The sequence below is a fragment of the Akanthomyces muscarius genome, chromosome 1 (genome assembly GCF_028009165.1).
Source record: "Akanthomyces muscarius strain Ve6 chromosome 1, whole genome shotgun sequence".
Lineage (NCBI taxonomy): Eukaryota > Fungi > Ascomycota > Sordariomycetes > Hypocreales > Cordycipitaceae > Akanthomyces > Akanthomyces muscarius.
In genome coordinates, this window is record NC_079241.1 from 6,060,458 (window position 1) to 6,080,486 (window position 20,029).

At 56.1% G+C, this 20,029-nt stretch overlaps 5 protein-coding genes across 5 annotated transcripts; 1 reads left to right on the forward strand and 4 right to left on the reverse strand.

Moving 5' to 3' along the window:
* Nucleotides 1-249: 249 nt before the first annotated feature.
* LMH87_007055 (uncharacterized protein) lies at nt 250-3,804 on the forward strand (the record flags this gene model as incomplete). Its single annotated transcript, XM_056192082.1, has 3 exons — nt 250-295; nt 355-2,671; nt 2,865-3,804. 3 exons carry the CDS (start codon nt 250-252, stop codon nt 3,802-3,804), a joined length of 3,303 nt encoding a protein of 1,100 aa, XP_056060336.1.
* A 555-nt stretch (nt 3,805-4,359) lies between these two features.
* On the reverse strand, nt 4,360-7,432 carry LMH87_007056 (uncharacterized protein; the record flags this gene model as incomplete). Its single annotated transcript, XM_056192083.1, has 2 exons — nt 4,360-5,037; nt 5,102-7,432. 2 exons carry the CDS (start codon nt 7,430-7,432, stop codon nt 4,360-4,362), a joined length of 3,009 nt encoding a protein of 1,002 aa, XP_056060337.1.
* Nucleotides 7,433-7,908: 476 nt separating this feature from the next.
* LMH87_007057 (uncharacterized protein) lies at nt 7,909-8,924 on the reverse strand (the record flags this gene model as incomplete). Its single annotated transcript, XM_056192084.1, has 3 exons — nt 7,909-8,229; nt 8,308-8,692; nt 8,875-8,924. 3 exons carry the CDS (start codon nt 8,922-8,924, stop codon nt 7,909-7,911), a joined length of 756 nt encoding a protein of 251 aa, XP_056060338.1.
* A 1,085-nt stretch (nt 8,925-10,009) lies between these two features.
* LMH87_007058 (uncharacterized protein) lies at nt 10,010-10,879 on the reverse strand (the record flags this gene model as incomplete). The annotated part of the gene is made up of 1 exon (XM_056192085.1): nt 10,010-10,879. The coding sequence occupies one exon, from the start codon at nt 10,877-10,879 to the stop codon at nt 10,010-10,012; it is 870 nt and encodes a 289-aa protein (XP_056060339.1).
* Nucleotides 10,880-11,463: 584 nt separating this feature from the next.
* LMH87_007059 (uncharacterized protein) lies at nt 11,464-12,587 on the reverse strand (the record flags this gene model as incomplete). The annotated part of the gene is made up of 2 exons (XM_056192086.1): nt 11,464-12,348; nt 12,414-12,587. The coding sequence occupies 2 exons, from the start codon at nt 12,585-12,587 to the stop codon at nt 11,464-11,466; spliced, it is 1,059 nt and encodes a 352-aa protein (XP_056060340.1).
* Between the last annotated feature and the right edge of the window lie 7,442 nt (nt 12,588-20,029).

Genomic DNA, 20,029 nt, shown 5'->3' on the forward strand with positions numbered 1-20,029 from the left:
TTTATTATTTACTCAACAGCGAGTCCGCTGTGGGCCTCAGCTCACCGCAGAAGACGCGTTCCTCCCAACTCCTAAGGTACCAAGCCATGCCAGGCGGGGCAAATTGTGACCCCTCTCTAAATTTTTTTTCTGATGACCCCGGCTCGTCTGGAAATTTTTTTCTTTTTCCTACACACATCTTCCTCACCTTCACAAACCAAAAATTCTCGTTCTTTGCACAAGGGCTTTGCCTACGAGTGAAGAGTGACAATGGACAAGGATAAGCTTGTCCAGCTGCTGCAGGCCAGCCAAGTTCGTACGTCTTTCCTCGCGCTGCATTTTTCAACTTGTTGTTGACCATTTTTCCCTCTGTAGCCGACACGGAACAGGTCAAGGCCGTGACAGCCGATCTCCAGAAGAACTACTACTCCAAGCCCGAGTCTCTTCTGCTCCTCGTTGAGATTGCTCTCACACACGGCGATGCCCCCATCCGACAGCTCGCCTCGGTCCAGGCCGCCCGCATCGCGCCCAAGCACTGGGACAATGTGCCCGACGACAAGAAGTCGATGTGCCGCACCCACCTCCTCGAGGGCTCTCTCAAGGAGTCCTCGGCTGCCAACCGTCACTCTCTTGCTCGCTTGATTGCCGACCTTGTCACTCTCGACATGGAGAACCAGCAGGGCGAAGAGTTCCTTCAGCAGATCATTCCTCTCAACAACCACGACAACGTCGTGGCCCGCGAGGTTGGCTCTTACCTCATCTATGCCATGCTGGAGAACGACCCTGTTCACTTCAGCGACCACACACACCAGCTTCTGCAGCTGTTCCGCTCTCGCATCGAGGACCCGGACAGCAAGGACGTCCGCATCAATGTCGTCCGTGGTGTCGGTGCCATCCTCAACAATATCATTCCTGAGGAGGACCCCCAGGCCGTGGAGGCTGTTGCCAGTTTCCTTCCTGCAATGGTCAACATTCTTAAGGCTACTGTTGAGGCTGAGGATGAAGAGAACTACAAGGTCGTCTTCGAAGTCTTCCACAACTTCATTGCTTACGACTCCGCTCTCTTTGGCTCTCACCTCCAGGAGCTCCTTCAGTTCATGATGGACCTCGCCGGCAACAAGCAGGCCGAAGATGATGCTCGTTCGCAAGCCGTTGCTTTCCTTATCCAGACGGTTCACTTCCGTCCCCGCAAGCTGCAGGCCATGAACGACGTTCCTTCCCGAATGATGGTCGGTGCCATGCACATTGTTGCCGAGCTTGACGACGACGACGATGACGAGGATATGTCTCCGGCCAGATCCGCCATCGGCCTCGTTGACGAGCTTGCCAACTCCCTTCCCCCTCGCCAGGTCATCGTTCCTCTTCTAGAGCAGTTCCCTACCTTTGCTAGCAGCCAGGACCCCAGTTACAGAATGTCTGCCATGCTCTCTCTCGGCAATGCTGCTGCTGGTGCTCCCGACTTCATCTCCACCCAGCTTGAGCCTCTGCTGCCTACCATTGTCAGCCTCCTTGTTGACAATGAGCTCAAGGTTCGCCACGCTGCTCTTGTCGGCCTGATCCATCTCGCTGAGGAGATGGTTGATGAGATGGCTTCTCACCACGAGCAGATTCTCTCTGCCGTGCTCAAGAATCTCGAGGCTGCTTCACAAGCTGGCAATGACAAGAAGAACGTTGCCATCATCCGCTGTGCCTGCGGTGCCCTCGACACCTTCGGTGACGGCATTGAGAACAAGGTCATGGCCCAATACGGCCCTAACCTGATTGCCCCCATGGTCAAGCTCCTGAACCACGACGATTTTGGCGTCCGTGCTGGCGCTGCTTCTGCTATCGGCGCCATTTCTTCCTCTATGGAGGGTAACTTCCAGCCTTACTTCGAGGAAGTGATGAAGGCACTCGGCAAGTTTGTCACGATCAAGGAAACCGACGAAGAGATGAACCTTCGCAGCGCCACTTGCGATAGCTTGGGCCGCATTGCCACTGCTGTTGGCTCCGAGGCCTTTCAGCCTTACGTTATGGACCTCATGAAGGCCAGTGAGGAGGCCCTCCACCTCGACAACCCCAGACTTAAGGAGACTAGCTTCATTCTCTGGTCCAGCCTCTCCAAGGTCTACCAGGAGCAGTTCGGCCACTTCCTCGACGGCGTTTTCAACGGCCTCTTTTCCTCGCTTGATCTTGAAGAGGAGGAGATAGATCTTCCCGGTGTTGACGCCAGCCAGCTTGGCGAAGGCTCCATCGTTGTTGGTGGCAAGAAGATCAAGGTCAAGACGAACTCTAGCGAGGACGATGTTGCCATTGCTACTGGTGGTGCTGACGAGGATGACTGGGCTGACCTGGAGGACTTTGAGGATCTCGGCGCCGTCACTGCCGTAGCTCTTGAGCAGGAGATTGCTCTCGATGTTCTCGGCGACGTCATCGCCAACTCTTGCAACAGCAGCAACCTCGAGACTTACACCGAAAAGACGATTGAGAAGATTACTCCCTTCGCCGAGCACACATACGAGGGTTGCCGCAAGTCTGCCATCTCCACTCTTTGGAGAATCTACACCCGCGTGTTCCAGATCTGGGAGACAAATGCTGGCGTCAAGTGGGAGCCTGGCATGCCTCCCAAGCACACCCCCCCTGCGTCCATTGTCAGCATAGGCCAGGCTCTCCAGCAGACCACCAACAACCTCTGGGCCGAAGACGGCGAACGGTACGTGACTGTCTTTTCATTTATACCTATTCGACTTCGCATGATGAATACCTTGCGTTATACCCAGCTCACTCAGACGCAAATTGCGGTTGCTGAGAAAACGTCTAATCTACTCCTGATCTGCAAACTTGTCTATCACTTTTACCGTGGCATATTGTTTCTTCGAGCCAATGCTAACTAAGTGAATTTATAGGAGCGTCATTACGGATATCAACCGCAATGTTGCTGCTGCTCTCAAGGCATGTGGTCCTGCTGTTCTCGCCTCCAACTCTGAGATGCTTCAGGAGATCGTCTCAGTCATCACCTTGATCATCACCCGCTCGCACCCCTGCCAGCAAGATCTCGGTGACGAGGAAGGCGAGCAGGAGATCGACGCTGGCTCGTCGGAATACGATTGGCTTGTTGTCGATACTGCTCTTGATGTTGTCATTGGCCTGGCTACCGCCCTTGGTCCCTCTTTCGCTGAGCTCTGGAAGATCTTTGAGAAGCCCGTTCTCAAGCTCGCCAGTTCCACTGAGGATCTTCACCGCTCCACTGCCGTCGGCACCATTGCCGAGGTCCTGAAGCACGCTGGCGAGGCTATGACCCCCTTCACTGAGTCTCTTGGCCAGGCTCTTGGGCGTCGTCTAACGGACCCTGATGCTCTTGCCAAGTCGAACGCTGCCTATGCCATGGGTCTCCTCGTCTACACTTCTACCGACACTTCCAAGACTTTCCCCCTGTACCCTCAGATCTGGGAGAAGCTCGAGCCTCTCATCGCTGTCCGTGAGATGCGTCTCACTGACAATGTTGCCGGTGCTCTTTGCCGCATGATGATGAAGAACCCCGACGCCGGCTTCGTCAGCGAGGCTCTCCCTGCCATCGTCAATGTCCTTCCCCTCGAAGAAGACTATGAGGAGAACGAGCCCATCTACAAGTGCATCTACACTCTCTACGACCAGTCTAACCAGACTGTCCAGCAGCTTACTCCCCAGCTTCTTGGTATCTTTGAGAAGGTCCTATCGCCTCCCGAAGACCAGCTGGAGCCTAGCAGCCGCGAGATTTTGCAGCGCGTCGTTGGAGTTCTCTACAAGTCTCAGCCTGACCTCCTTGCCAACCACGCTGGCTTGCTCAAGCTTGCTGGTCTGCAATAAAGCACGCTTCAACATGAGGCGAAATAAAAGAATCAAAAGGAATCGGGAAACGGTAAAAGGGCGGCACCACATTGGAAATGAATTTTAAGAATATATATAGCATTAGTAGGGAAGCTGGCTTTCGATGATTTGGACCATGAAGCGATGATTGCAATACGCATTTGATGAGCTTGGGGGGATTAAAAAGATACCTTGGGAATAAGAATAATAGAGTGACGACGTTTAGCCTTAGAAGGCTCATGAATTGAATGATCTTCAATATAGGACTTGATCGTCCATTCCGCCATGTAAAGAAGCATGCCAGCACTAGATAGTAATAATGGATTGGTATGCAGTGAGAATCAATGTTGATGGGATATTAAATGAAGTACAGGAAACAAGATGTGCGAGTTGACGCCAGAACCATGCAGAGCTACAGTACAGTATGTTTGAAAGCGGCGACTGGCGCACCGCTCCAGGCCAACGAAAGAAAGACTTGGCGATGAAAACAAAATGCAGATGAACTTCCAGTCTCCTCCCTTTTCATGCAATCGATGCTATTTTTGCAGCGAGTTTTTACCAGATGCGCTTGTTGACCATGTCGTAGCGAAAGACGCCATTATAATCCGGTTCGGGCGCCGGCTGCTTCTTCTCCTCCCCCGGCCTCCTGCCGCCGGGACCCTTGCCGCCCTTGAGGCCCTCGGTCTTGTCGGCGTGGATCCAGCGCTGCCTGTCGTCCGAGAGCTCAATCTCGCCGCGGCCGCCGACGCGGCGGCCCTTGGCGTCGTACGACTCGCGCTCGACGACGCCGCGGGCGACGAGCTGCTCCTTGTGCTTCATGGCGGCGTAGCGGCCGCGGGCGTACTTGAGGAGGGCCATGCCGAGGAGCAGCTTGAGGATGAGGAGGACGAGAAAGGCGATGAAGAAGACGACGACCATGGTGAGGGCGGCGATGAGGTCGTCCGACGTCCAGGCGAACCAGGGCCGGGCGTGGAGCGGCGCGCCGTAGGTGGCGCGGCCGAGCGAGTCGCGGATCAGCGCGTCGAAGCGGTTCAGCGCGGCCATCATGGCGGGCGACGAGGGCCGCGCCGACTCCTCGGCGAGCGACGTCTGCGTCGACTGCTGTGGCAGCGGCATGGGGAGGTAGGTGGCGAGGAACATGTGGTAGGTCTGGATGGAGGCGCGGATGAAGAGGCACGACAGCGGGATGACGGCGAGGCCGAGACGGCGGGTGAGGGAGGGGCTGGTAAAGGCCTGTTTGGAGGGTCAGATGAGTGTTTGGTGTCACGGGGGAGAGATCTTGGGAGGCCTGGCTTACATGAGTGTAGTAGTCCTTGCATAGGATGTCTAATGTGCGTGAGTAAAAGTGTGGCTTGATGTTGTTGAATTTGCCGACGTAGGCATGCTTGATGGTGTCTACCAGCATCTCGCTGCCAACGACAATCAGAAACGGCGAGAGGACCTCGCCGGACCACAGCCAGGATGGCAATGCCGTGAAGCTATGCGGTAGAATGGAGGGGTGGTGCAACGGCACACCGCTGCCGTTGCCATCAATGTCCGTCTCGCCAAACCCTGCGCCGGGGACCGAAAAGCCGCCAACCTCGACGATATTCCTCATGGCAATAATCAGCAGCATGATCCAGAGGTGAAAGCGCTCTACAATGTCGGCGCACGTCAGCTGAAACAGGTTGTCCTTTTCGAAGCGCTTGAAGACGGTGCTCTTGATCTCCACAAACTGGTTCGACAGCAGCAGCGTCAGCAGCGCGTTCGAGTACGAGTTGACGGCGACGTTGAGCGTGATGACCTGGTAGTAGAGCGCGATCGAGTGCAGGCAGTTGTACGCCAGCGCGAGGAGGAACATGCCGAGCGGGAGCAGAATCTTGGATCGGCCCGACGCGTTCCGCGACAGCGTCTCGGAGCTGAAGAGGCACTCGAGAATGTCCTGCCCGATGGCGGAGAGCAGGCGGTCGCCGACCTCGAGGATGTTGAAGATGACGTAGAGCTTAATGGCCGACTGCGCGCGGATAAAGTGGTACATGCGGCTGGCGTCGAGCTTCATAAGCGCAAAGGAGCTGCAGAGGATGACGGCACCCTGGAGCAGGTCGGCCTTGTGGTAGGTCGAGAGGTTGGAGGGCATCGACTTTGTGCGGCGATGGCGAAAGCTGCCTGATTTGGGGCCGGGGCCTTGCTGCTCGCGGTGCTGCGTAGAGGTGCGTCGCTGTGCATGCCCGTCGCCTTGTGCATCCGCAGCTTCGCTGGCTCGACTTATACTCCGCGACCGGTCGCCAGCGCTCGTGGCTTCACTGACTGTGCGACCTCTGGTCGCTCGTCCTCGCCGCCACAGACGACCGATGCCATCCCAGACGAAGCCCAGCAGCCACTTTGTTTCCTTGCAGACAATGTACACCCACCAGCGGACCAGCACGCCGATGGCCATGAAGAACCTGATCGGGAGTATGGTAAATGTGTGAAGCCAGGCGTCGAGACACGCCAGCGCGCCAAAGTATAGTGTTCGTTCGAGATAGGCCGGCAGGAGAATGACGCTGCGCAGTCGCTCAAATTTGACGGCGCTCGATTCGTATGGCATGTCGCTCGTGTGGGAGTGGTGGATGTAGAGCGGGCTCGGCCGCTGCGCCGCAAGCTCGAGCTGCAGATGCGTCGGCAGTGACATGGGCGGCAGCGGTATCATGGGCGGCATAGGCGACGGCGCGCGGCTGCTGCTTGCGCCCTTGGGCTCCGACATGATGGAGGATGTCACTGCCGCCGGTCCGGTCTTAATGGCCGGCGAGGGCAGCATGCCGTTTGGAAGCTTCTCCATGCCGCCAGCGTCATCCATGTGCAGGTTCAACGGTGGTGGGCGCTGTGCCGGCATCGCGGATCGGGGCATGACGGCCGAGTACGGAGGGAGGTCAAAGATCTTGGCGCGTCCCGTGGGGGGGGTCGACACGGTGCGCGGAGACCCGGATCGCGGGGCCATCTCGGTGCGTGCGTTGCGCGCGTCGGCGCCGCGTCCTTCGTAGATGCCCAGTCCGTTAGACATGTGGTGGCTGTGACTATGCTGTTGCTGCTGGTACTGGTGGTGGCCGCCGTCGCGCGAGGTGCGCAGCTCCGGCTGGGCGAGCAGGGACTGGCGAATGGCCTCCTTTTGCTGTGAGAACTTGCCGTGGTCAAACGACGGGCGGGCACTGGGCGGCGCCGGGCCGATCGGCAGCGACTGCGGCGACGACATGAGCTCCTGGATCTCCGAGGCGGGCAGGCGCGGGACGTTGTCTGTAGAGCCGGGCTTGGCGTTGGAGCTCCCTCGTCGAGACTTTGTCTGCGGCCGTAGAGGTCGGGGGTGATGCTGCTGCTGCTGCTGCTCCTGCTCCTGCTGTTCGTCGTGAAGCGGCGGTGTGGGCTGCTGTTGCTGCTGCGGCTGGAAGTATGGCGGCGGCACAGGATCCGGACGAGGCGTGTCGCTCCGCCCCCGGTCGGCGACGCCCTTCTTCAAGCTGCCGCCGCCGTTGAGGAGCTGCTGCTGTTCCGTCCACGTTCGCACCGGGCTGCTGGCCGTTCGCGATCGCGCGGCCTCAATTCCGTTGGTGTGTGTGCGCAGGGCCGCCGGCGGCTGCTGTTCGCCGCCCAAGTGCATCGCGGGATCGGGGAGCATGGTTGTCGTCGGGGCGGCCGGCGGCGACGGCGGCGGTGACAGCCTTGGGCTGATTGGATCAGCGGTAGCAGCCATGTTTAGACTCTTGGCAGCATTTTCTGGCAGCAGGGTCCCCTCGCGGATCGTACGGGAAAGTGGTCAAGCGTAGGTAGGCGAAAAGAATTGCGACGGGGCGGTATTGTGTTTGCAAGGTGGCTGATGATGATGCCAACTAGACGTTTTCATTTGACCCGTCAGCTGGCGCAACGGCCTGCCAGATCAAGCTGTGGGGCAGCCAAAGTCTCCAGGAGCGGCCGCTGGGATTGACCAACAGTTGCGTGTAAGATGCAGTACTAATGTAAAATGGTGTTTTGACTTTATTGTATTACTATATTCAGCAAGGAGTCGTCCTTTTCTTTCTCATTTTACGTCTTTCGCAACCCGTCACACCATCTGTCCGTTGCAGAACCAACTTACAGCTTGTTAGTGCCATGCAGTCAGCCCAGGTACTGATCGAACCAGGTGACGGCCTGGAGAAAGGCCTGCTCCTTGGCAAACTTTTGCTGCTTGTCGCTGAGGTCGCCGCGGACCGCGAAGCCGTGCGTGGTGGCGGAGAAGAGGTTGATCTGGTAGGGCTGCTTGGTCTTGGCGAGAATCTCCTCCGACTTGTGGCGCTTCTCGGCCGGGAAGATGGAGTCGGTCTCGGCGGCGGAAATGGCAAAGGGGCCGGTGATGGCTGCGAGCTCTTCCTCCTCGACAAACGACGGGTGGGCGGCGTAGCCGACCTCGATGCCGTCCTTGTAGTGGCGGACGACGTACTAGTTGCAGACAGCAGTTAGCTTCACGCAAGAGGGAGGAGGATGGAATTGGAGAGAAGGACGAGGGAAAAGACGTACCTTGGCGCCGAAGCAGTAGCCGACAGCACCAATGTGCTTGACGCCCATGTCGCGGATGGCCTGGATGGCCTTGACGATGATGGGGTCAATAGCCTCCTTGGTGTGCGGGTTGTCGCCGCTGCTGCCGTGCGCGACCCACTGGCTCAGCTCGAAGCCCTCGGGGCGGTTGTGCGGGACGGGGTCGCCGTTGAAGAGGTCGACGACGACGGTCAGGTAGCCGCGCTCGGCAAAGGCGTCGGCCATGAGCTTGCTGTTCTGCCAGATGCCAATGACGTCGGGCAGGTACAGGATGCCGACGTCCTTGCGGGCCGTCTTGTCGGCCGGCGTGGCGACGTAGGCCTCGATGGTGTTGTCAATTTTGATGATTTTGCCCTTGGGCTCGCCCCTGTTTGCATGTTAGCATCGTTTTTTTTTTCGCCGTTGCCACTTCGTTCTTCTCGCGCAGGCTGCAGTGGTGGTGACACCTCTTGTATGGAGGGGTAGCTTTATGGGTGTGTTTCTCGAGATAGTTCTCTCGCCATAACAGGTACGACGAGACGGAAAGGGCAAGTGTAAGAGCAGACTTACTCGTGGAGCGTTCCTAGGGTGCAGCAGCGAGCGGGAGGGTTAGAAGCCATTGTGAGTATATGGTTTGATATCGTGTGGTAGTTGCAAGGTCGCAAAGTCGTTTAGTCCACAGTCGCAATCGAGTCAATGGTCAAACACCGGCTTGGGAGCAGTGACGTGTGGGCACAGGAAACCTTTTATGCACCCTCGCTTTACTAATTAGCTATCGTCTAGCTCTCCCAGCTGCCCTCTTTTTTTTTTTTAATCCCCGACACAAATCTATTGCTACGAGCCGACGCAGTGGGACCCCAACACGGTCGTCGCAAATGGTGGTGCATGGAAAGCTGATGACGCCAACGCTGCCCCTCCTCCCACTAGTCGGAAGGAGATCAAGAGGTTCCATGAGAGCTGCGACGCGGAAGCGTGTGTACCCTCCTCGGATTAAATCTTCTAAACTCCGTTTCTTATGCGGTAGGCTAGGCCACAAGGAACAAGTGTGTACCACTGATGCATCTAAACACAATCATGCTTTTGGTAGGCAGCCTGTTGGTAATGGGGTCTGGCGTTTGATAGGAACGTGACGGGGCAGACGTGCATCTCAAAGGAGCAAGCTTCGGCAGCGACAGCGGCAGACGCCCCCAGGTGTACTACCCGGTCCGCCTCCTCGCGAGTAGAAAAAAAAGGCCGTGCCGACGTCCCTCCCCATTCGTCGCTTAGTAAGATACCGCACATTTTTACCGTTCCTGTTGCACGGTGCCCCTGGTATCGTAATTGTACTGCTAGAATTCCGGCTTAATTCCATTTAGCTCTCTTTTTCTTTCGTCGCTGGGCGGGGGTTGTTAACGCCGGCGCGTGGCCGAAAGGTCCGGCCGGTCAAACGGGCACGGAACGGGCGAGCGCCGACGTCGGCTGCCACAGCAATTGATAGAATCGTCATGAATAAGTTTCGAAAATTACAAATCAGCACTTGAAGAAGAAAGAATCCAATAAAGAAGAGATGTGGCAGCGTGAAAGCAAACTGCACAGTATACGGCTGTTTGTTTGGCTGTCTGTATTTGGGTATCATGAAACTTTGTGGTACTCTTACCAATGCTGTATGCAGATATGTATGAAGCAGAAGAAGAAGAAGAAGAAGAAGAAAAAGAAGAATAAATGCCTATTTTGTCCGTAGCCCCTTTGGCTTCCGCTTTTTGAACACTACAGCACCCACTGTCGGGTCTGCATCTTCCGACTTGGCCGCCGTCTCTGTGATGCCGCCCGCAGCCGTGTCAGGTTCCTCCTCCTTGACAGCAGGCTCCAGCTTCACATCCGCACCATCGTCAGCCTTGCCCTCCTCCTTGACACCTTCCCCTTTGGCGACGCCATCGTCGGCGGACTGCTTCTTGACCAGCGACCCGCTGAGCAGCGCGTCCAGCTCCGCCTCCTGGTCCTCCGGCATCGCCCTGGAGTCGAGACGGCCCCAGCGCTTCGGCTTCTTGAAGAGGCCGCGCATCGCCTCCTCCTGTTCCTTTTCCTCCTCATTCTCCTCGCGCTTACGCACGCCGGACGCTCGGGCTTCGACTTTGGCCTCGTCGCCGCTCGGCCTCGTTTCAATCACGCGCGTGTTGGTCACCGTCCACTCGCCCGGCATCGCCATCTCGGGGCGGAAGCTGCTCGGCACCGCCACGCCCAGCTCGGCGAGCTGCTCGCGCTGCCTCTTGAGCGACGCCTCGGACGTTACGGGCGGTGGCGCAGGTCTTGACGACCCAGACGCGGGTTGATGTGAGGACGACGAGCCGGCGCCGCCTGAAGTGTGTGAGCTTCCGCTGGGGACCACGCCATTGAGACGGTCAATCTCTCGCTTGGCGCGCTCCTTGTCGCGTTCGTCTCGGTCGTGGCTGCGGTGCAGGTCGCGCAGGGAGCGCTTGACGGCGCCCTGGTGCTTGCCTGTCGATTCGTGGTTTGCGCGCTCAATCTTGGTGTCGCGCACGTAGACGGCGCAGTACTTGCACCAGTACCGCGGTGTTGACTTCCAGTATTCTGACATGATTAGGTCGCTACACAGCAGAGATTTTGTGCCAGTTTGTTGTGAATGAGAAGTGTAGAGAAGGTTGTTGAAAGTTTCGTTGTGCCTTTGCTTGCGGATAGAGTGATTATGTCAGCAATTTAGGCCGCGGGAATCCAGCCTCGGCGCAGACGCCCAGGACTACACGAGCATTACAGTCATGATGGGACAGACAACACGAATTCACCAGGGTAAAAAGTAGACAATATTTAAGGAGGGTCAATTTCCTTTCCCATTTGTACTTATGACTATGTGTGTTATATATTAATGCCCACGCATCATGCGAGGGCGTCCGCCATGAATGCGACAACATCAGAGAAAAAGACAAAATTTCACAACCACATTAGGTCCATCAATATCCATGACGGCAGATCAGTTCCATCCAAGTAGCAGAGCCACTGAACTGTTTCTTTTCCAATATTCCGGTAAAGTCAAAACATGATAATTCGTGGGTGCAATTAGAAACAAAAAATCAAGGGGACTAGAGAGTCATGCGATGGGTTTGCACCAGCGACAGACGCCTCGTCATCTCCAACAACCGCAAGCAGCCTATAATTTCAAGACGCTTACAGGAAGAGAGCGGCAGCGATACCAGCAACAGCGAGGCCGGGGACGGCCTTGCCGGCAGCGGCGACGGGGACGGTGTTGGTGGCAGAGGGAGCCTGGACCTGGCCGTCGGAGATCTGAGTGACCTTGGGGCCGCCAGTGGCAGAGGGAGCCTGGACCTGGCCATCAGAGATCTGGGTGACGGGAGCACCGGTGGCAGAGGGAGCCTGGACCTGGCCGTCGGAGATCTGGGAGACGGGGGCACCGCCGGTGGCAGAGGGAGCCTGGACCTGACCGTCGGAGATCTGAGAGACGGGGGCACCAGTGGGGACCTGGACCTGGCCATCAGAGATCTGGGACACGGGAGGCAGGTTGGTAGGAGCCTGGATCTGGCCGTCGGAGATCTGGGTGACGGGGGCGCCGGGGGCCTGGTCGCAAGGGGTGCTGTGAGCCTGAACCTGGCCATCGCCAATCTGGCACATGGGGACGGGGACAGTGGTGGTCTTGACCTGGGGCTGGCCGTCGGGGAGAGCGGCGACGATGGTGGTCACAGCCATGCTGGTGGCGACGGGGGACTGCATGGGGCTGCCACCGTTGTCCTTCTCGCCGCTGCAGGGCATGGCGACAATCTCGACGGGCTCGCACTGCTCGGCCCAAGAGCGGTCGTACAGGTTGTAGAAGTCACCAGAGCGGCACTGGTAGAAGACGGTGGAGGGACCGATGGCCAGGGAGCCGTTCTGGCAAGTGGAGAAACCAGCAGTGTAGATGGCACCAGCCTGGGCGGGAGGGCCGTCGAACTGGAGCTGGTAGTTGGAGACAATAGAGCCAATGCGGCCCTTGCTGTCGGTCAGGACACCATCCTTGAGGTCAAGGACGAGCGACTTGTCGCCAGAGCAAGAACGCTTCTGCAAAGACGTTAACATACACTTCAGCTAGAAGAAGGGCGGGAATGCCTGATTTGTACACATACCTCGATGGAGCGCTTGGAGTTGCCGAGCTTGAAGATGCTGACCTCGAACTTGCCGTTGTAGGTGCCGGTGCAGCCCTGGGGAGCAGAGCCCTCGGGCTTGAGGCCGGAGGGAGCGCCCTGGGGAATAGCGGCGACGGTGGCAGCGAGGCCAAGAGCAGCAGCAGTCCACTTCATTATGACTGAAGCAAATATTAGCAAAATGGTTGTGCGAATTGCCGCGTGTCAATGCTGCAGCTTGTGGAACGGTGTGTGACGTTGGACGAGCGGCAATGGCGTTCCGCAGGGAAGGGTATATGTGGGCAGTTGAACGTGAATTTGGTCGAGACAAAGTCCACGACACCGAGAAGCAGCAGCAAGCACTGCGCGTCTGCAACGTACCGGTTGTATTAGATTAGGTTGTGAAGGCGAAGAAAGAATCGAATCAGCGACGGGATGACGAAGGTCGAGATCTTGTTAACCAAAACGATGGGTGGAAACAAGAAATATATCGTCCGAGGAGCGAAAGTAGAAGATGCAAACAAAGAATTGGATGTGAAGAGAAGAGGGAAAGAAGAAGAGGGTGGAGAGAAGGGATCGGCTCGGGTACATATATTCTGATTATGCTGGGTCCATGTCATCTAGGAGCGCAGGCATTGTTCGGCCGTTTGTCAAGAAACCTTGGACGGGGGGGTGGTCAATGGGGTGGACGAGATGGTGGGACAGGGGGGGCGTAGGATGGCTAGACACTTGGGAACACGAGCTCAAGACGAACAGACGAGCTAACTACTGTTACGGCACAACAAGTCACCTAGATTACTGGAAAACGAAAAGAGGCCCGCAGGCCCAGGAGCCCCAGTTTCTGGATAATGGGATGATGGGCTGGCCAGCCAGGCGACGAATGTAGTGGCAGCGTAGCGGCAGAGTTGTGGGTTTGGTTGGACGGTCGAGGACGAGGACGAGGCTTGGGGGGAGTGGGAGGGAGCAGCCATCAGAGGCGGCCGAAGAGAGGCAGCGAGCGAGACGAGTACCTAGGATGGATGATGTGTGTCTTGATGATGAGAGGGGGGCAAGGGGGGTGTAGAGAATGGGCGTGCGTCTGCAACGGAGCCAGGCAGAGATGGAGCCAACCAGCGAACGGAGCCAGGCCAGCCACAGACAGAGCATCGGTAGGGAAGCAGACGGCGCGGTTGGGGCTGGGCAGTGCACTAGCGTTGTCAGAAAAACCCGCTACAGCGGCCTGGTGTTTACTGATAGCAGTTGCCATGCCGGTGCCGACAGCAGAGAGAAAAAGCTGGGCTGGAGCTGGCTGGCTGGCTGGCTGGCGCGTGGAGCATTTTGAAAGTTGATCCTCCCCCAAAAGTGGCCGCCGCCACAACAACGAACAGAGAGGGCCACACACGGCTACATTGCATGGGTTGGCTCTGAAAATATGGGGAACCCTGGCCGAGTGGACAGCTGGTCCACACAGCGGGCGGGCGGCGACGCAGGCAGGGGGGGAGGTTGGGCCGTGGGTGCCAAGGCCATTTTTCCTGCCGCTCGTTGGGGGCTGGTGCAGCAGGCAAAAAGAGGAAGCAAACGGGGAAGAGGGCGCGATGCAAGCTGGCAGCTGACACGACGCCGCCGCTGGCAGAGACGATGCAGAGAGGCTGGGTGGCACGACGACCGGAACGCTCTGTGGTACGGAGACGTCGAACGCCAACGAAATAAAACTGGTAGGTAAAATACTGGTTGGGAAGTGAAGAACAGGCAGCCCCGTTTCTTGGCCATCGTTGTGCAACGCCACACTGCTGGGCAGGAACCTGTTTCCCGCCGCTCCCGCAGCCAACCACAGCGCGCGCTCTGAACGGCCGACGGCCGAGTCTCAGCAGCAAAAAAACAGCGCTCTCTGGCTGCGAGCCTGGGCAAATGTGCTGTATTGCCGGATTGTCTCCTTGTTTTTTTTTTTTTTTTCCTTATTACTCTCTGCAAAACAAAATTTGTAGGCTGCTGCAAAACTTTAATTACAATGTCTCAGGGGAAAGAGGGCTTTACGGGTTGTTGTTTACAGCGGTCCTCTCGGATCCTCCAGCACCCGCAGGCACCTAAAAAGCCAACTCGGCCGCTTTGCTCCTCCCCCTGCTTGCCCCCCCCTGTGCCGAGAGAGGGGGAGAGCCACAGCGCGCTGTCGATGAAGCACCCGCCCCCCCGGCTGCTCGCTGGGCTTGTCCGCCGCTGGACCACCTGGGCGATGGGATCGTGCCAAACTGTGCGGGGAGCCCAGCTCGTTTGTCTTGCTTGCTCCGTCTTGGCCTGGCCTTGCCCCCTTGGCACAGCGCCCTCAGATCGTTGCTGGGGGTGTATGATCGTAGGCTGCGAGACAGGCTTCAAGGGGACACTGCTTTTGCCAATTGCTTCAATTGTGTATAAAATAAAACAAATCATGGCATCTAGAGTGCCAAGAGCAATGCGGTGTTTTTTAGGCTCTACCTTTTTTTTTCCTATCCCTCTCGGCTGCTTTCTGGCCTGTTGGCGGAGCAGCACATCTCACCCAAACGGGCCAAACCTTCTTCGCGCGCAACTGGACCGCGCCACAAGTAATACTGGAGACCAAGGCGCCGGGGAGCTGCGTAATAGATTGTCACTTGTGTGGGCTTTTTTTGCCTCTGCTCACCATCAGTAGCAATTGAGCAGGAAGGCACGCAGGCCAAGAAGCGCTGCAATCCAGCGAGCAGCAGGCTCTGAAAATGCAGACAGAGAGCCCCTTTCCTGTGGAACCTGTCCATCAATGGTGCATCCTTTGGTGGTGCTTCCGACAGGCTAAAAAACACAAGTGCTGGGTAATAAACTTTGGTCTTACTGGTACGAGGCGCACACTAGTCCCCTTGTGCGCCGTTTTTTCCTTCTTTCCCGTTCTTTTTTAAACCAGTAACACGCAGCGGCTTTTTCTTTCCGGTCGGTCCAAAAAAGCAACGAACCGGCAAGTATCGACCGGCCGAGCCAGTTTCTGAAAATAGGCCCATATGTATCGGTTTCAATCATGTCATTGATACCGGCAGCCCCTATCGACCACAACATCAGGCCAGATGAGGCTCAAAAAAAAAAAAAAAAAAGGCCTCGTCCAATTGACCCTCTGAAAAGGTTATTGTCCTCGGTGGATATCTTCCACTGCGCGGAATGCTGTGCCCTTGATTGTCCGCTGCGTGGTGTTTTGCCTGACCCGTTGGCACACACCCATTGTGGCATGCATCTTGATTAATAGAAGCTCCAAATAGAATGATGGAAGCTACTGTCTTGGATTTTACCCCCCAATGGCATTCTTTTTCTTTCCCCATCGGCTTTCTTGTTATTATACATTTCTGCTTTTCCAAACAAAGGAGGCTGGCACTTTTATTTTTTCTCGCGCCTCTCTATTTTCTCTCCTGAGGCTGTTCATCCTCCACACCACCATGGTCCCATGGCTAGACGGCACCAGCAAAGGCGTCGAGCCCACTCACACTGGGCGCACCACCAGAACGTACTGGCTAACTGCTTGGTGCCGGTGTACGAAGCCAGAGAAAAAACGAGAGAGAGAAGGCGAGAGGCCGGCCAGCACACCCCCAAGCGGGAGAGTTTGGCAATTTGGAGCAGCGTACGAGAGTGTGGGTGGGCTCCTGTCATCGATAGTGCCATGTTCTGCCGTGGAATGTCGTCGAGGGCTGGCTCTGCCCGGTTACGCGTTGGCTGGATAGATTCCGTTCCTGCATCTCAACTAGCACTGTTTTTCCCTCTTTTTAGTATTAGTCTCTTGGTTTTTTTTTCCTTTTCCCTTTTTGCAGTGCTCTTGACCCCCCCTGCCGCCACCACACGGCCGTCCAAACCGTCCGTCGCACCTCAAACACTCGCTCGTGCACGCGATTTTGGCCTCGAGGGACCGAGTTTTGCCCTACACCATCCATCCCGTGAATTTCCACCTTTCTGCATCATGCAAAAAAACTCAATTCAACTTTGGATCTGTCAGGAAAGCCCTAGCTGATGGTCGCACAAGCACCCTCTTTTTTCTTTTTTTAGCCATCAACTTTAGATTCATCACCGTAGCCCTCCCACCATCATCTGGTGCATCACCTTCCCCGTCTCTGCCACTGAGTGGTTGTTAATATAGCCCGCATACCCCATTGTGTAATAACTAATCTGTGCTGCGCAAGTAAACGCAACGTGACAGATGGCTTCTCGGTTCAACCATGTTGCGCTGCGAACCAGCCACAAATTGCCTCACCACGCCGTCGTCCCAGCCAGGTCATTCACCACGCCTGCAGCAGTTCCCATGGTAATGGCCGCCTCGAGTCGACCCGGCCGCATGCCGCCGCTAGGAGCCATGCGAGGCGCCGCAAGTGTACGGGGGCTGCAGTAGCGTGTCGCCGTCGTGCAGCTGGCTACTCAACCATGTAATCTGTACCAGTAGTTACTCTTCTTTCCGCACAACTGAAGGGTACTACTCTTCGAGGCGTGGCTCCTCGCTCCTCTAAGCAAGTGGGCTCGCCGACTGGTGTGTTCCCCTGCATGCAAACCGTCGCTTTCTTCTCCTCTTTACTTCTTTTTTCGCCAGCCTTCTCTCTCCTTGCTGAGATTTGGCCCGAATCAGCTTGGCACGGTGGCGAATTGGAAAAAGTCAATCGCTCTCTCTTCTCTCTGCTTTCTCGAGCTTGACAGCTTACCCCCCTGTTCTTGCCGTCTTGTCCCTTCGCACCAGGAGCTCAAGCACACATGTCACACAAGAAAAGCATCGCTCCTCTCGGAAGCATGCATGAATGCCTGATCCGGGGTCACCGTCATTTTTTAAGATCTCCATGTTTGTAGGAAGACGAGACATTGTCCCGGCTGTCAGCTCACCTCGGAGGTATGATGGATATCGGACAGTTACTCCTTGCTGCTTGCGATACACTACAACGGCAAGCACCCGCGCACATGCTCCCTAACATCCTCGAGACATGAAATTACCATCTTGACCTCATGAGAGCAGGCTGCCTCGGCGTAGTGATATAGGGGCAATCTGCTGTTGTTGGCGCCCATGCACTAGTTAGTTGGCACCGCTAGGCCGGCCCGGCATGAACAGTACATGTGCATCCTGAATTCCCAACTCGTCGTGCATTGGCTCAATTACAGGGACCATGCGAAAGCACCATCGCCCCAGCCAGGCTCTCTTGTACGAATTTCTCATCACGCGCAATTTCTCTCATCACCACCTCGTACTCGCCCTTCTCCTTTGCTCGCCCACGATGCAATCCCAGCTAAACCAACAGGCGCTACGCCCAAAGAATACCCTCATGAGGTCATGGCCGACCAGCATTCGAGGCGCCATACGACGTTGTGCGTGTGGGACGGACGGGGTCGACAGGTGGCAGGGGGGGTGCGCCGCCGCCGCACTGCTTTGGGTTGCGCCGGCGGAGGCCAGGCATCAAGCTGGGCGATCGCCCAGCACCTCTTTCCAGTGCTCGAGCCAGCCCGGCCAGGGCAAAGCGATTTGGCCAAGAACTCTGTTCCTGATCTCAAGCTTTGGTGTAGCTCGTTCTGCCATTTCGTGCAGTCTTGCAAAGTTAAGCAACTGTGGTACACGGACAAGACGGGTAGACGAATTAGGGTTCAAACCGACGGCTAGGACCGTTTTTTTGCCCTCGCAACCTACCGAAACTTTCTGTAAAACTCCTCCGCACCTTGATTACACAGAGTTATACCAGTATCCAGTCATTCGAGCAGGGGCCACCCCGCTGCTCAGTACTTCACGGTAGCCTCGGGGCTTTTGCCTAGCTCTTGGCGGCGTTTCGCTGCTGTCCATCATTGCCCAGCTTACTACAATCTGCGGCAGATCTAGTCGAGGGTCCCTGGCAACGTATATTGGTTGTACTCGACTACTCCGTACAGTTCGCATCTTCATTTCAAATTGACATGGCATTCAAATCAATGGGACTGCGCAATTTCGTTTGCCTTGTATGAAACCATGTCAGAAGGCATCCATAATCCCTGTGGTGTGCCTAAACCTGACGGGCTTGCATGTGTGAGCATGCACCCAAAGTACCCGACCAGGCAGACCAGGCAGAGAATTGAGCAGTGCCGTGGCAGAATCCCAGCAGCCCGCCCACGGATACAGTCATATCCGTCAGGGCTATTTGCTTGGCGGCAGCCTCGTCTGGCGGTAATAACTAAAGCTACACTTGTTTCGAGCTACAGGAATGGTCATTTCCGGTGGGATCACGGCGGCCAATCTAGCTAGCCTTTTTCTTTTTTGCCCCGACCTCTGGCAGTCAAGGTACTTTAAGCGGACAATGTGAAAAGCCGTGCAGAGCAGCGACGCCCCCGATCACCCAAGTATCTGTATGATCTTCCTTTTCTCGTATCGGAGAGCCAGTCGTCGCATAACCTTGCTTGTGGGCAAACTAGTAGCGCCACCAAACTGTCCATTGAGGAGGAGGGTGTGGGCGGTTTCTGAAAGAAGACTTGGGCGTTTTCCGCTCTCGAAGAGTCTCCAAACTCTGTCCCGTTTGTCGGCTTTTCTACAAAGCCAGATAGTCAATAGCTAGCTTGCTGTTTGGCACCGAAGCCCATATTTCCCAACAGCCACATTTTAACTCGATGGCGGGAATGTTGAGCCGAGATTTGTTTATCGTAGAAGAACTCACTCATTGAGCCGGCGCAGCAGTGTCGAGAAAATAATATGCCTGCAAGGCGAAAAACGACTTGTAATTAATTTGCATTATTAGTTTCGCGATTAAAGCGGCATTGCAGAGTCCACAGTGCCAGCAGCTGAGCGCATGCAGCCCTCACCGCGCAGTGTAGATCTGTAGCCAGAGACTCCATCCCGAGAAGCTTATTGCGATACACATCACAATGATCCGATCCCGCATGGGGATACTATTTGGCATCTCGCTGTTTCTCTACTTGCATCTGCCATTGCATCTGATGAATAGCTCCCGCCTCTATGCCATTCGGAATGGCTCCGGGGTTCACACAGTAGACGCAAGATGGTGTCGAGCTGGCGACGCGACTTTGTGACCCCATCTACCCTTGAGCACTTGTTTGATTCGCATGACGAGCTGCACAGACAATAGAGCAACACGAACTGCATCCATTCTCGTATCCTAAAATTCAAAGTTAGACTATGTTTCCTCATGATGATGTAGTTACTTGGACATGTTCTGCTCATCGCTACTCTTCGCCGCCGATGTCACTGGCCAACCTCCCTCCATAGATCACCTGCCAACTTTATGTCCGCCGATGTCCTTATCCGGTTCGTGATCACCACTAGAAAGTCGTTACCCGTTTTATTTCTGTCCGCTTAAGAGAAAAAAAAAAACGCGGGGGCTTTCTCATCTTTCACGCCCCCTCCAAGTTTCATGATGCCGTCATACCAAGCCATTTCGATGGTCGGAGGCTGGGAAAAGAGATCGACGACATGTCACAGCCCATCTCTATTCGTATCCAGTCAGCAGAGCAACTGTCTCAGCAGTTAGCCGCTGCAACGACGGGCTGGATTTCGTCAACGCTCCCTCTTCTGCTCGGAGCTGACCGAATTGGAGAGCAGAAATGCATACGCCACTAACTGTTGCAGCCAGGTTGGCAAGTTTCTCACCCAAATCTCCGAAAGCTAGGCTGCGAGCCAGCACAGCATCGCCGGCACAGCAAGCGGC